The sequence below is a fragment of the Lagopus muta genome, chromosome Z (assembly GCF_023343835.1).
Source record: "Lagopus muta isolate bLagMut1 chromosome Z, bLagMut1 primary, whole genome shotgun sequence".
NCBI lineage: Eukaryota > Metazoa > Chordata > Aves > Galliformes > Phasianidae > Lagopus > Lagopus muta.
This window is the reverse complement of record NC_064472.1, coordinates 70,431,162-70,445,437: the sequence shown is the minus strand read 5'-3', so window position 1 is coordinate 70,445,437 and position 14,276 is coordinate 70,431,162. Positions and strand designations below refer to the sequence as shown.

Below are 14,276 nucleotides of genomic sequence, written 5' to 3'. Positions count from 1 at the left end.
TCGGCTCTGAACTCATCCATGCCCAGGAGGCTTTAAAACAACTTGGGACTGATACCAGTTACATTTTTATTACTACATAGTTCCAGTAAAGACATAAGTCAGGCAATTAAACTTCTGTAATTGAGTGCAAAGCAATAAATACAAGTGGTTTTGTCTTCCTCTGAAGTCATTTTGATGAAAATTTTACTAGAAGTGCACTCTTTTCATAACTACCAGTTATGAATTACACTTCCCTGACCACAGTCTCAGGCTGGGGCAAATTCCATTTAAAAGTGAAACTCTGCAGAAAGACTAATAAATAAGTCAGAAAGGAAAAGGCTAGTGCGAACTGGCCAAATATTTTGGCAGCAAAATAGAGAAAATACCAAAAATGAAAGCAATTGAGAGGCAAATATTCAGTTTTACTAGGGAAGAATAACACTCAGAGGATCTTGGATTCTCTTTAGATTTTTATGCGTGGTAATATCTAAAAGCTTGAACCCAAGCCATGCTACTTTATCTTAATCCAAACACTTAGCTTGTAGCACTGTGCTTGGATCCCATCAAATATTAAAAAGTGTGGTTTGGCACAGATTTTTACTAGATTCAGAAAAACAATGTGGTACATAACATAGTGGGAAATGATATCTTTAAAGGATAAAATCACCCTGGTCACTGCAGAGGAAAAAGTTCCCATCTCAGTTTCTGTACTGACTTGGCATGATGATTGCTATAGCTGTTTTCTGTACTGTTCTTTCATGCAGAGGCTGGTAAGGGCCTCCATTTGGAGTGGAAGCATTAATTCTGAGAGCACAATGGTTCATGAAGAAGTGAAGAACACATTCCCAGCAAAACCACACTTTCAGTTGCACCTCCTTTAATCCAAAGCTGAATTTCTTCCAACTCACTGTGCATGTATGTAAAAGAATAAATAACCTTACATTTCCAGAAGAGGTGGGCAAACATACCAGAATCCTTCAAATGCATACAACCACCTTCTGCTCATCTATAAACGGTGCACAGTGTCAATCAGTTTTGGTTTTGACTCACGTGGCTGTTATCCTTGCGCAGGTTTACTGCTGTGGTCAGTTCAGAACCAACTGAAAAGAACCATACTTCTACACCATGTGTATCACCTCAGGCTTATAGGTCTGCTCAGACTACAGGGCTTTCATACATCTGTGTTCAACCAGTAGAAGCAGCATTACTAATAGCTGTTTTAATAGGTGTGTGGGTTCCACACTGGCTATCTTTAAGCTAAGACTTTTCACTTTTACTTTGAAAGTTCAAATTTATCTTCACATCAGGCCACTGCAGGCAGCTTCCCAACAATTGACTTAAGAGGCTGCCAGCAATGGATAATTCTAAGATAGCACTCAAGCAACCTCTGAATTTCATGTCAGTATTACATACTACAAGTAAACCTGAGAGCCAAACTATAGTGGTACAGACAATCCTTCTCACAGACTGCTTAATTACGCTTTCCACAGTTCCAATCTGTCTTTACTCATCTGTTTCCTATGTACTTTCCTCTAGTCCTGTGTGCATACACAGAATCGACTTTGTGCTGGTCTCTACCTTTACACAGAGCATCCTGGATGTTTGCACTCCACCTCCCAGATGAAATGCACCTTAGTTCTTCCCTAGCTCCAGACAAGATGAATCCTCGGGGACAGCTCAGCTGGCACACAGTCCCAGAAACAGCTGGCTCCAGCCCACATTTTGGAGGGTGAATTGTTACACCTGCTGGTTTCTGGAAGACGGGGCAATGCATTTCTACAAGAGACCAGAAAGGCACACATTTTAACTGACTTACATAAAAATATATATTCAAACAAATTCGTAAATAAAGTCATATGGTATCTAAGAGGGAATATAAAATACACAGACTTCTTAAGAGTATACATGCATGGTGAGTGCATAAAGACAACAGAAAATGCTCAAATTTTGTACATTAGTGCTGAATGAGCCCCCTGGACATCAGGTTCTGTTAGAGCAAGTCCAGAGGACAGCCACAGAGATGATCAGATCACTTGTCCCATGAAGACAGGCTGAGAGAATTGAGGCTGTTCAGCCCAGAGAAGAGAAAGCTCCAGGAAGATGTCACCAAGGCCTTTCAACATCTGAAAGGGCCTACAAGAAAGCATGAGTGGAACTCTTTACCAGGAAGTATAGTAATAAGACAAGCAGTAATGGCTTTAAAGTAAAAGAGGGGAGATTTAGTTTAGAGGTAAGGACGAAACACTTCAGTCAGAGGGTGATGAGACCTTGGCATAGCTGCCCAGGGAAGCTGTGGATGCCCCAGTCAAGGCCAGATTGCTTGGGACCCTGGGCAACCTGGTCTAGAGGAATGTATCCCTGTCCATTGCAGGCAGGTTGATCTAGATGGTCTTTAAGGTCTTTTCCAGCATAAACTATTCTAAGATTCTTTGCTTCTATGATCTTCATGCCCATGCTTTTTGCTGTGACAGAAACACTGTTTTTCCTGTGGCTGCACTATATTCTACTCTCTCCCATTTTTTTTTTTTTTTTTTAAACAACTTTAGCTTTCATGAATGCATCTGAAAGCATTCCATTGCTTTCCGGATCTTAAGTGCTGGATAGAAGTAACAGGCTTGCATTTGTTGCCTTTTTGTACAGCTTTTACAAGAAATAAGAATGAGAGGCAGAAAAGGAAACCCTGCCATGACCTCACTTAGTATTAGGGACATGGCATATGATTTTGCCCACTGCACCCTCAAATTGAATGAAACTAGGCTTGGTCTTAAGTACACCCAGATGCAAAGACTGAAGGTGACTATAAATGGCAGCTGACTATCCCTCCATGGAAGTTAGGAAGGGCTGATGATTACTTTAAGGCTTAAAATCAAGGTTTTTAACTACTTTGTTACTAGAATTTATTACAGATTCTGAAGAACATTTGCACTGAAGTGTAAATTTGCAAAAACTACAGTGTGCAAAACCCGGTACTTCACGAAAACTTCATTCAGTTTTTGAGCTGCTGTTTTTACCACGTGAAGCAAACAATGTTATTTCTATTTCAAACATTCAGTATGAACAAACAAAGGGCAAAAAGCTTTATCATGTTAATTTGGCTAGGCAGACTTTCAGTAATTTTTCTTAGGACAATTAACAAGCAAATACGCAAAGAAAATGATCCATTAACTACAGCTAATTAGAAGAACTGTAACTCTTCTGCTAGTTACTGAAGAAAGAGCCTCTGCACACAGATACAAAGAATAACTCACCAGTTACAGAAGGCAAAGTGCTATTCATCTCTTAGCAATGGTTTAATGACACAGAAGTGATTCACATTAAAACACTAAGTATCCGTTTTCTTTCCTCTTCCAAAATATGCAGCAAGTCATTGAGAACTGGTTCTTCTTGAAACAGATTTTAAAGACTCAAAGAATTTTAAGTATTTCCTGCCCTTAAAATTTCCAATAGTGAAAATTTGTTTAAGATCTAAGCAATTAATAATTGCAACAGGCTGCAGTTTTGGAACAGATATTTCAAGAGGCTGAAGAGATTCTAAATGTTAACACACTCATTTCAAGCAGATGCTGCTGGCTATAAAATGTAGTAGATCAACTCCATCAGTAAAAAAAGTCTAACCTTTGTCTGGTCAACACAGGAAAGACACTCACAAATAGCAGAAACTAGAAGAATCAGAAACAGGGAAAAACAACTTTGGAAATACAAACTAAAACTTCACAATGCATGGTACTTCCAGGAAACAAGTAGAAAAAAGGCTGTGAAAGGTATAGGCGGGAGAAATAGGAAAATTTCTTTTCTGGCTAAGTGGTAACAACCCTCCTGATAAAGATGCTTCCAAGTCTACCAGCAAGATCACCGCAAAGCAAAATAATGAAATGTCAAACGTTCAGATAATCTGCGGTGCATCCAGCCCAAGGGAATCTTTTAAAGGTAGTTTTTACTAGGGAAGAAGAAAGTTTTTTTCTCTGCGCTCAGATACACAATTTGATAAAGCTGACACAGGAGGTTTGGGCTCTGTGAGAAGCAGAGTGATACAATCTTTTTACGTCATTGCTCACCTGGGATGTTCTCTGACTCTAAGAGGAGCTTCAACATAGTAACTAAAAACAAGACCACCAACCAAGTCACATTTCTTTACACACACATTTCAGGGTAAGAATCAGCTGAATGCAATTAGACTTATGCAGTACTAATTTTTTTTAACACTAGATGGCATCAACACTGTAGATGCCATCTGCACTTTTAGCTTTATTCGTGAACATTTGAACAAACCAAGGAGAACAGCATCTTGTAAATATCATCGATTTTAATGTGCTGGACATCAACCCTTCACCAGTGGGCAAGGAAACACCGGAATATGACTGTGGAAATATATATGTATTGTAAACTGGACAAGAAACAAGCATGCTCTTTTAGCAAATATTTTGGTTTTGATCAGTTTATAATGTAATGTAACCTATGCAAAAGCAACTCTTTGCAAATGGTATTTTTCATGAAAAACATCTGAATTAAAAACACACACAATTGCCAAACTTACACTAACTTCCACTTAGCAGCATATGACAACAGACCTCACAGGAGTGCCTGTAAACAATTATGTTACAACCCAGATTATGTCACAGCACAGTGGCACAGCGGCAGTTACGGCTGGAGATGGTTGTAGTGCGGCCTTACAGATCTAACTTTAAAATACAGTAAACTTTGCAGTGTTGTCCACTCAAACTGAACAGCATTCAGAAAAATATCCACAACTGTACTCTGAGATCCAAGCAGTATGTTACAAGATAAGACAGTGAACTTAATCTCACTTCATTTTTCAAATAAGAGATGGAAATGGATAAATCATCAATTACATACGCTTAAGTAATGAAGGACTTCTGGTGTCTTTCATCTAGCAAATGACAAATAGTAGTTAGAAATGATGTACAAAGGATGTTCTTGAGGAGAATATGCAATTTGAGTCTATTGATTTGTATCCTCCCCAGAATGAAATGCCACAAGTCTGCACTAGGCCAGAATGTCAGCAAGCTTGATGGCAGAAGCTGCTTCCAGCTCACACTTTTTCCTCTGGGACAACTAAAGCTAACTTCCACACTGGATTTTCAGACTCAGCAGAAATAAACCATTGCCAAGGGTAATCCAGAGATTGAAGTAAAATTGCATGGTGTGAAGAAATCTGATACAGAATAGAGCTGGATTTTAATAATCAAAATGCTAAGCTAGGAAGGATGAATTCAGCTGATGAATACAGTTAATTTTCCAATTATAATCTTCCAACAGGATTTCAGGGACTCTCCCTTTTGAAGTTAATTGACGTTTTTCCACTAACTTCAGAAGAAAGATTAGGATCTTTTAATGAACTCTCCTGACAAATTAATACTTACGGATAATTTTCAAACAAATATCTACAGTTAATAAATTTATTCTTGTCTCATGCAAAGTTCACATTTTTAAGCCCTCAGGTGAACAGAAAGGCACTATTTTAACTGTGCCAGGTGATATGTATTCTACCCTAACTTTATTCAGCACCAGATCAGTTTACATGAGTTAGGTACCCGTCAGTAGTCTCAAATGGCTTCTTGTGAAACCTACAAACCTTTATTTCTGTATGTAACAGAAAGCATAGTGAACAGCAATATATGTTTACATAACTACTGCTGCACAGTTGGTGAGATCTCACAATAGAGGTTTTTGGTTCCTAATGTCTCTTAACTTATTTCCAGCCATAAGCTAGGCAAAAGTGACAGCAGCCACAACTCTACTTTGCACTTGCAATGCCTGGCTAACATACTTTAGTCTTTGGTCGAAGACCATTGTTAGCTTTAAGAGGGTAGCTCAAATCTCTGTTCACATTTAATCTGTATTATAAGCTTACAAGATGTGTGTTTCCTACAACATATTATGGGACAATGAACCATCAGATCCAACATCTTTAGTTACTGACTGCCTGTGCTGAATTTCAATGTTAATTTGCCCACTTACTCCATTAAAAAACCCTTTTGCTCTTCCCCAGCTTTATGACCAGTGTTCATAAACTATTTCTCATTCTTATCATCTAGGCCTCATCAGATACTAAAATTGATAGTGTTTCTCATGACAGGATGTTAGGAAAGGATGCACTCTGACATGAACAGACTGTGATGAGATACCTACCCACACACTTGGGCTCCTTTGAATCCCACTGTGAGGTTCCCTGGCACGTCAGTTTGGCATTTCCTTCTAGTTTATAGCCTTCATTGCAGGTCACAAAACATTCTGTCTTATAGGAGATATCAGCTGTTGAACAGTTGATGTGTCCATTCTCAGGAGCCCAAAGCTTGGGACATGTTCGAACTGCAAACAGAAAAAAAATATCACTTCACTCAGCAGCACTGAGAATCCAGGGAGCAACTCTAGCCCATCCAGGTTTCATGGCACTAGACAAGTACTGGGTACACTTACTACAGTAGTTGAAACAGATTTACAGAATAGGGCTAGAAGAAGGCTAAGTTTTTTAAAGGATCAATGCCTTACTTTTCTTGAAGGAGAGTCCTAGCACATATGAGGTTAGACACCACTGACCTGAATTCTGACATAAGGCTAGTATTTCAATTGTGCTCAGAAAAGTTCCCAGCCTTTGGACACTTTGCACTGTGTAACTTGTGACAGTAAGGTCTGCAAGCCTTCAAGATGGCATGGCTGCATGCAAATGGAATTGTATAGAAAAGTTTGGGTCTTCAGATGTTTCTAATTCCTTAGCCATTGTCTGAAAGTTTGGGAAATTTCTAACTGGCAGTCTAGTGTGGACTGAAGATATGTCACAGAACAGGCTAAGAGCTTAATATGGCAGATGACTGCATTCCAGGGCTTGGGAATATGTTCAGGCATTGCTCAGTTTATTGATGCAGGCACAAATAAGTGTCAGAGTCCACACATCAGACTAGTGGACACGTTTCACAGTAAGAGAGAGAGAGGAAGAAGAAAGACAAGGCACTCATGGTCAACAGGACCATGAGAGAAAAAAAGGCACAACCTAGCCTGTTGGTGAGACAAAACAGACCTCTCCCAGTGTGGGGCTTCCAGTGGAGCAGCCCTGGCTGCTGCCCTGCTCCTTTCTTCTGCCACAGCTCTCAAACACTGCAAGCAGCACCATGCCAAGGAGAAGGCTGTACTGTGCAGGGTATGTGTGCAGAGGAGGAAGTGGGGTATGACAAATGATCCTCAGATTGTCTTATTCTGTTACTGACTCCTGGTGCTACACCTTAACACATTGTAGCACTGCAAATTAATCCCTGAAGGGGTGGATGATGATGATGATGATGATGATGATGATGATAATAATAATAATAAAATCAGTAGTGCTGGTAATGCTTTAATTTATTTCCTTTGTTTCACCACCTGAAGTTCTTCTAATAAGACTGTGTTCTTGTGCACTGCCTCCAGCCCTTCTCCTCTTCAGCCAGTATCTGACACTTCTCACTTGGTTCCCTTGTGGCCCTCTCAGCGTACATCCTGCCTGGATTCGGGTCCACTTCTGAACAGATTATGTGATGATGACATATACATGATGTGAGGGTGACAGCAAGCTGAAATGTACCCAGATACCTGCTGGGGTCCTACTGCATCTTTTTCCTCAGTAATTCAAGCCTCTCTTCCCTAAGATTTCACAAATCCTACAGGAAACACATATCATTGAAAAGTGTTCTCAGCCAAAGGCAATGGGTGCTGGTCAGTATCTTCAAAAGTCTTTACTGAGAGTAAAACATACACAGGGCAAACTGTGATCACTCAAAAATATAGTCAAGAAGGCTGCAGCTCCCTAAACTGTTTTCCTAGGACTGTTTCCAGTCTCTGTTGACATGCAGGCGGTGGATAAGCTCCGACGATGTACAACTTCAGAGCTGTGGATGACTTCTCTGTCCCACTGGAATGCAGATTTTACCAAGAAAACCATCCTTGCTGCTGCCTGGTAGGAGGCAAACCACAAAATCCTCCCCAAATGCAATTGAAAGTAAGCCAACTTGGCAACTTTCTCTCCTCTTCCCAGTAGTTGTTTACTGTTTATACTGCTGAGGCAGGACGTGCCTCCAAGCAGACATGCATGTGGACTGATTAGAGCACGATACTCCCTCAAACTAATGAACAGGCAGATACCTTAAGCACTCTTTAAAATGAAATTACCACAAATGGTAATAGCTACAAACTCCTCAACACTACTAAATACACTGTGAAATTATGTCTTTTGTTAAAGCCATAGGGGCACCTGAGTGCAGCAGAATGTAGGTACCATGTATACGAAAAAAAAAGAAAAAAAAAAGTCACTCGTACATCTGACATATCTTTCTGTTACCACTGTTTCTGTTCATGCTTTGAAAGTATTACTCCTCACGCACACACATGTTCTGAGGCACTCACCACAAAGTGCACTCAAGAGAATAAAAAAAGATCTTAAGACTTTCATCTTGCTAGTGACAATTAGAGCTTCTGAACAGCTTTCTAATAAGCTCTATCCTAACTGCACTGCAGTGAATAAGAAAGACATTTAACAGCTGAATCATACATGCTTTATGCAGAAGATACTTTCTCTTTCATTGCTTCCAAGGAAGGCTTTCTAGAGGAAACAAGTACTACCAAGCTGTGGTTATTACTGATGAAGCTGGCATGATTTATGAGCACTGAGGAGGTAGTCAACAATGTCAATGCCTATAGGGAAGGTGGTCCCAACTCCTTTCCATCACCTGTTAAATCTAGTCATCTCTTCTGCAGGCTGTGTAACTGCAGTGTTCCTCTCTCCTCAGTGTTTCAATGCCCACATTTCTTTGGTATTTCAGTATGCCCCTGGTGAAAACTGGGAGCTGAGTCCATGTTATTCTGGTCATGGTTTCATGTCTTAAATGCAAACTAATCTTGTCAACTAGGCATTTTCCAGGATCAAGAAATATTTCCATAATGTCAGTGAAAACAACAACAAAAGCATATTCTGCTTGCTCTTGTGTTTTCTCCTAACATATTTTTCTGGATTAAATACATACTTTGTAGGGCTTTTTTTCATGGGTCACAGTTAATTGCAAAACACAACTGCATTAACTGCTTTCCAATAGCAGAACAGATTTTAGCTAGCAACTGAGGAATGTTTAATGTCAAAATTCAAAGCAGTGCCAAGGGATTTTCCTTCAACGTCCTTTCCTAATTTATGCAGTAAAGTACTCCTGGGATTAACAAGACAGCTATAAACTGTGGCTTTGATCTCACTCCCCTTTATACTCTATGTGAATGGAGACAAGCAGATCCAGCACATGTAAACATAGGATTTCTTAACGTATTTAATGGGAAGTCTTCAGGACAATGGAGAGACAAGAAAGGCAAAAATATTCCCTTCCAACACTCCAAAGGAAATTGTCTCATTATCAAGACAATATCTCAAGGCAGATTTTCCCTCACTTTTCAGACAATTTCCCAGTTAAAGGAAAATCATGCACCCACATCCAGCAGAAAGGAGGATGCCACAATGACTGGGTGGAACTTGGCATTTAGAACATTCTTTCACCTAAGAGATAATAGACGCAGATCTGCACAGCCTGCTATGCAATGAGCAGAGTAACCCACTGTTAAGAATAAACTAACCTTGCAGGAAAAGGCTTTGCAAGCACACATCCATACCTCTGCAAGTAGCCTCTGATCCAGACCACTGGCCATTTGGCTGACAAAGCCGGATACTGCTTCCCACGAGATCAAATCCCGCTTTGCATCGGATTCCACAGGCAGCATTGAAGTAATTGTTGCAGACATTCTGGACAAAGTAACCATTTTCAGGGGGCTTCAATTCAGGGCAGTGAACGACTAAATAATTAAACAACCACAACAGAGTTATGACACCAGTTGGAGTGTAAAAGTCTACTGAAGGAAAGCAGTATTTTTCATTTCCAACTCCACTTGCATCTTGGTAGTCTGCATGCAATTTTACTTTGTCTTTCTAGTGCAAAGAGGAATAATGGAACTGTCCCAGCCCTGCACTGTTTAATTAAATTTAATTTATGGCCAGAAACATTTACCTTCACAAGTTTGTCCTACAGCACGATATCCCTCCTGGCACGCGCAGTCCTCAATGGAGGTACTTCCTGGTGGAGAAGTATGATTCCCGTCAGGGCATGAGATACAAGTGCTTATTCCACCTGGTGAACTGTCAGGCTTGTATGTTCCTGGTGGACAAGCTGTTGAGCAAAACAAGACAAGGAAAGCATTTCAGGATACTGCATTTCACAGCTAGCATCATTTTTCAAGTTTGGTGCTTTACATTTTTTACATTCTTCTATTCTTCCTCATACAACCAGTGTCACTTACAGCAAGAACATTATCTTCTTATAGGGTGAACTAAACCCCACTCCCTGAAGATCTCTCCAGCATCTGCTTGAGGACTGCAATGAAGTCCATGAATTACCTCCTTCAAAAGATACCTGATCCCAGAAAACAAGTCAAATTTTCACTGATAAAACCTTCATTGACCTTTTGAGGACCTTACTGATTTACAGCTGTACCAAATTAATTCAGGCAAAATTCATTCAGAACTAATATGAAGTTTGTGCACACAGATCCTTAGCATCAAGACAGCAAAAGAAGCTCACAAAACCCCCTGCCCTTGATTTACACATTTTGATTTATAGATAAACTACATACCATGCTTTCTTTAATACATGAACCACAAACAATGAAGCAATTAATCAAACTAACTGCTCCTGGCAGCTTTGGCAGTTATTTACATCCCATTTAACATCTGTAACTCCCTGTATGGGCATGCACACATCTTAAAGAGATTTCTTAAGTATCTTCAGAGGCAGGGGAAAAGAACAGGGAAAAGTGACCTCTCATTCAAGAACTTCAGAAAGGTTGGATAAGTCATAGCATTATATCTCTCTCTCTGCTTTGAATTCTGTTCTTCAGGAATCTACAATAATCATCCTCATTTATTTCCTAAAGGAGATCAAAGAACAGGGGAGACTTATCACCAAGTGCTGATAAAGTACTGATCAGTCTGACACCTGAAACACAACTCAGACTTTCTTGTGCTGGAAAATATACCTCCTGATGCAAAGGATACCAGTCATCCTCAGAGTATTCTACCCCTTGATGTGGAAATCTGGGATGGGGAGCAGAATAAGGTCCCCCCCATGGTTCAGATGGAGACAGTTAGAGACCTTCTACTCCATCTAGAAGTCCTTTGGGCCAGTTGGGATTCATCCAAGGGAGCTGGTGGAGGTGACTGCCAAGCCACTTTCCACAAACTACCAGCATTCCTGGTAAAACAGAGAAGTCCCAGAAGATTCAAGGCCTGCTAATGTGATTTCCACCTACAAAGATGATCATAAGGACAATCTAGGAAACTACAGGCCTGTCAGCTTGACCTTGGTGCCAGGGAAGGTGGTGGAACAGATTGTCTTGAGTGAGATCACACGGCAGTTGTAGGACAACCAGAGGATCAGGCCCATACAGCACGGGATCACAAAAGACAGAGGTCCTGTTTGATCAATCTCATCTCCTATGACTGGGCGACCAGCACAGCAGATGAGGGAAAAGCTGCTGACGTAGTCTACCTAGACTTAAGCACAGCCTTTGACACTGTCTCCCCCAGTATTCTCCTGGGGAAGCTGACAGTCCATGGCTTGGACAGGTATGCTCTTCGCTGAGTAAAGAACTGGCTGAAGAGCTGGACCAAGAGAGTGCTAGCAAATGGGGCTAAAACCAGATGGTGACCAGTCACAAGTGGTGTTCTCCTGGGGTTGGTACTGGGGCCTGTCCTGTTTAATATCTTTATTGGCAATATGGATGATGGTATTGAGTGCATCCTCAGTAAGCAAACAAACGGCACTGAGCTGGGAGGAAGTGCTGACTTGTCTGAGAGAAAGGAAAGCACTACAGAGGGATCTGGACAGGCTGGATACCTGGGCTGAGGCCAGCAGGGTGATGTTCAGCAAGACCAAGTGCCAGGTTCCATAGCTTCTTTAGTCACAACAACCTCAGGCTACACTACAGGTTTAGAACAGAGTAGCAGGAAGACTGCAGTGAAGAAAAGGACCTGGGGTGCTGATAGACACTTGATTAGATATAAGCCAGCAGTGCTCCAAGAAGGCCAATGGCATCCTGGCTTATATGAGAAATAGCGCAGCCAGCAGAAGCAGGGAGGTGATCAGCTCCTGAAAGCAGCTCTGGTAAGGTCATACCTTGAGAACTGTGATCAGTTTTGGGCTTCTCACTACAAGAAAGACATTGAAGCCTGGATCATGTCCAGAGAAGGGTAATGAAGTTGGTGATGGGACTGGAACACAAGTCTTATAGGAAGTGGCTGGAGAAAGTGAGATTTTTCAGTTTGTTGAAGACGAGGCTCAGGGAGATCTTACTGCCCTCCAGAACTCCCTGAAAGGAGGTTGTAGTGAGGCGCTGGTCAGTCTCTTCTCCTGGGAATCTAGCAATAGGATGAGTGGGAATGGCCTCAAGTTGCACCAGTGGAGGTTCAGGGTGGATATCTTCTTGAAAGAGTGGTGAGGCATTGGAATGAGATGCTGAGAAGAGTGTGTTGAGTCACCATCCCCAGAGGTGTTCAAGAAACATGCAGATGTGGTGCTAAGGATGATTTTAGAGGTCTTTCCCAACCTTAATGACTCTAAGATTCTATGAAACCTTAGCAAGTATTTTGGACAAATTATACAATAGTAGCTTTATTATCTGTGCATTTTTTCTAAGGGCCATACTTTCCCATGCAGACTGCAAGTAAGCCAGCACATTTCCCGCCCTCAGCACACTTTGTGCCATCTGATGTAGCTCTTCATGGCACAGAGACCAGCACAGGGCAAAGCACAGCTTGGCTCTCAGCTTACTGAGCCCAACTATAAATGACCCCTGGTTTTCCACCTTATGCAGTAAGATAAGAAAACAGCTTCCTATTTTTTTGGCAACTGAAAAAAACTACTCCTACTCCTCCCCTCCCACCCCTCAAAAAAAAAACACAAAGGAAACCTGAGCATCTTCTTCTGAGAATTGCCAACCAAACTCAATTTTCCTCAATTAAATTTTATGGCCTTTAAAAATCAACCTGTACGAGCAGTTAACATTTCTTTCCAAGAAAAGCACTGTCTTTTGAATGGCTTCCAGAGATAATATTTCTGTTTCTTTTTCAGAAAGAATTACAATTTTATTTAGAAGAAAGCAATCAAAGTGATTACCAGATAAGTGGTGATGTTGGGTAGATTGGCTTCAACTTACATGCATGTTATATACATTTTTAAATGACAATGAAAACACACCTACATGGTAAATGGTGTACGTACAACCATGAAATGCAAAGGAGGGAAATAGGGTGGAAGTATGTAGCTAGAATTAGAGCTGAAAACTTTTCAATTTTCATTTGGGACTTCTGGGAAGAGCATTTTGAAAAAAAAAAACCACAACAAATCTCCCTTATATATTTTACCCACTTTTTCTATTGAAGATATTCCTCTTGGACAGTTACTGTTTCCTTCCCCTCTTTGGTGAAAAAGTCCTCTCCTTACATTTCAGGTCATCTCAGATGAGGAAGTAGCAACTCTTTCCTAATTCTGTTTGGAGAACTATAGAATGAAAATAGGCATCCATGCTACCACATGGGCACCCAAGCCAGCAATCTGCTTATTACTTAGAGTCAGACTGGCTTGACTTTCAGAATGACGCAGGTGGTTCATTCTGAAATTACACTTGCAATTAGCTCTTGCCAGTGAAGATGCAGGAGGTAAATAGTACTGTTGAAGTGGTTATTAAGGTCTGTACTGGGAAAGATGAGTTCCCTCAAATGCCCTGACTCATTTCCTAATGCTTTAAATTGCTTGCATTTTTGAAAAGCTGAAATATATCCTGCCTTGACTTTTTATGTAGTTTTCTCCAAGCCTCTATCCCTATGTTGCTCACTAACTCCCCATCTACCCTTGACATATTCAGCTTGCAAACTCCACCTGAGCTACATTCAAAATTTTCACCACATAATACAGAGCTATTTTCATGTGTGTGTACTACAGTTATTGTATGATGCCAATGAATGGTTTAGGAATTGAGCATAAGCACCCTGGCCTGTATGCATTTTGTGCATCACAGCTGCTAAAGTTAGTCTGGCTGCAGCTTAAGCTGAAACCACTCACAGTTAGCTGTGGAAGATCAGAGGTTCAGCTACTTGCTGGACTTGTCTGATTGAGCTGCCCTGAAGACCCATGCTCTCCTTACTCACAGCACAGGAGCATGGCCCGAGTCTACATACAATGATGCATTCACAAGAAAGAGACAATCTCATCTGAAGAACATGT

At 40.9% G+C, this 14,276-nt stretch overlaps 1 protein-coding gene across 1 annotated transcript in view; it reads right to left on the bottom strand.

Moving 5' to 3' along the window:
- The window catches only part of SVEP1 (sushi, von Willebrand factor type A, EGF and pentraxin domain containing 1), a 126,089-nt gene that overhangs the window by 68,072 nt on the left and 43,741 nt on the right, over positions 1-14,276 (bottom strand). The window contains exons 4-7 of the mRNA XM_048932431.1: positions 10,008-10,166; positions 9,616-9,795; positions 6,130-6,309; positions 1,558-1,755 (exon numbers count right to left, since the gene is read on the bottom strand). Of these exons, the coding sequence (XP_048788388.1) occupies positions 1,558-1,755; positions 6,130-6,309; positions 9,616-9,795; positions 10,008-10,166 (717 nt within the window). The remainder of the gene's footprint in view (positions 1-1,557; positions 1,756-6,129; positions 6,310-9,615; positions 9,796-10,007; positions 10,167-14,276) is intronic.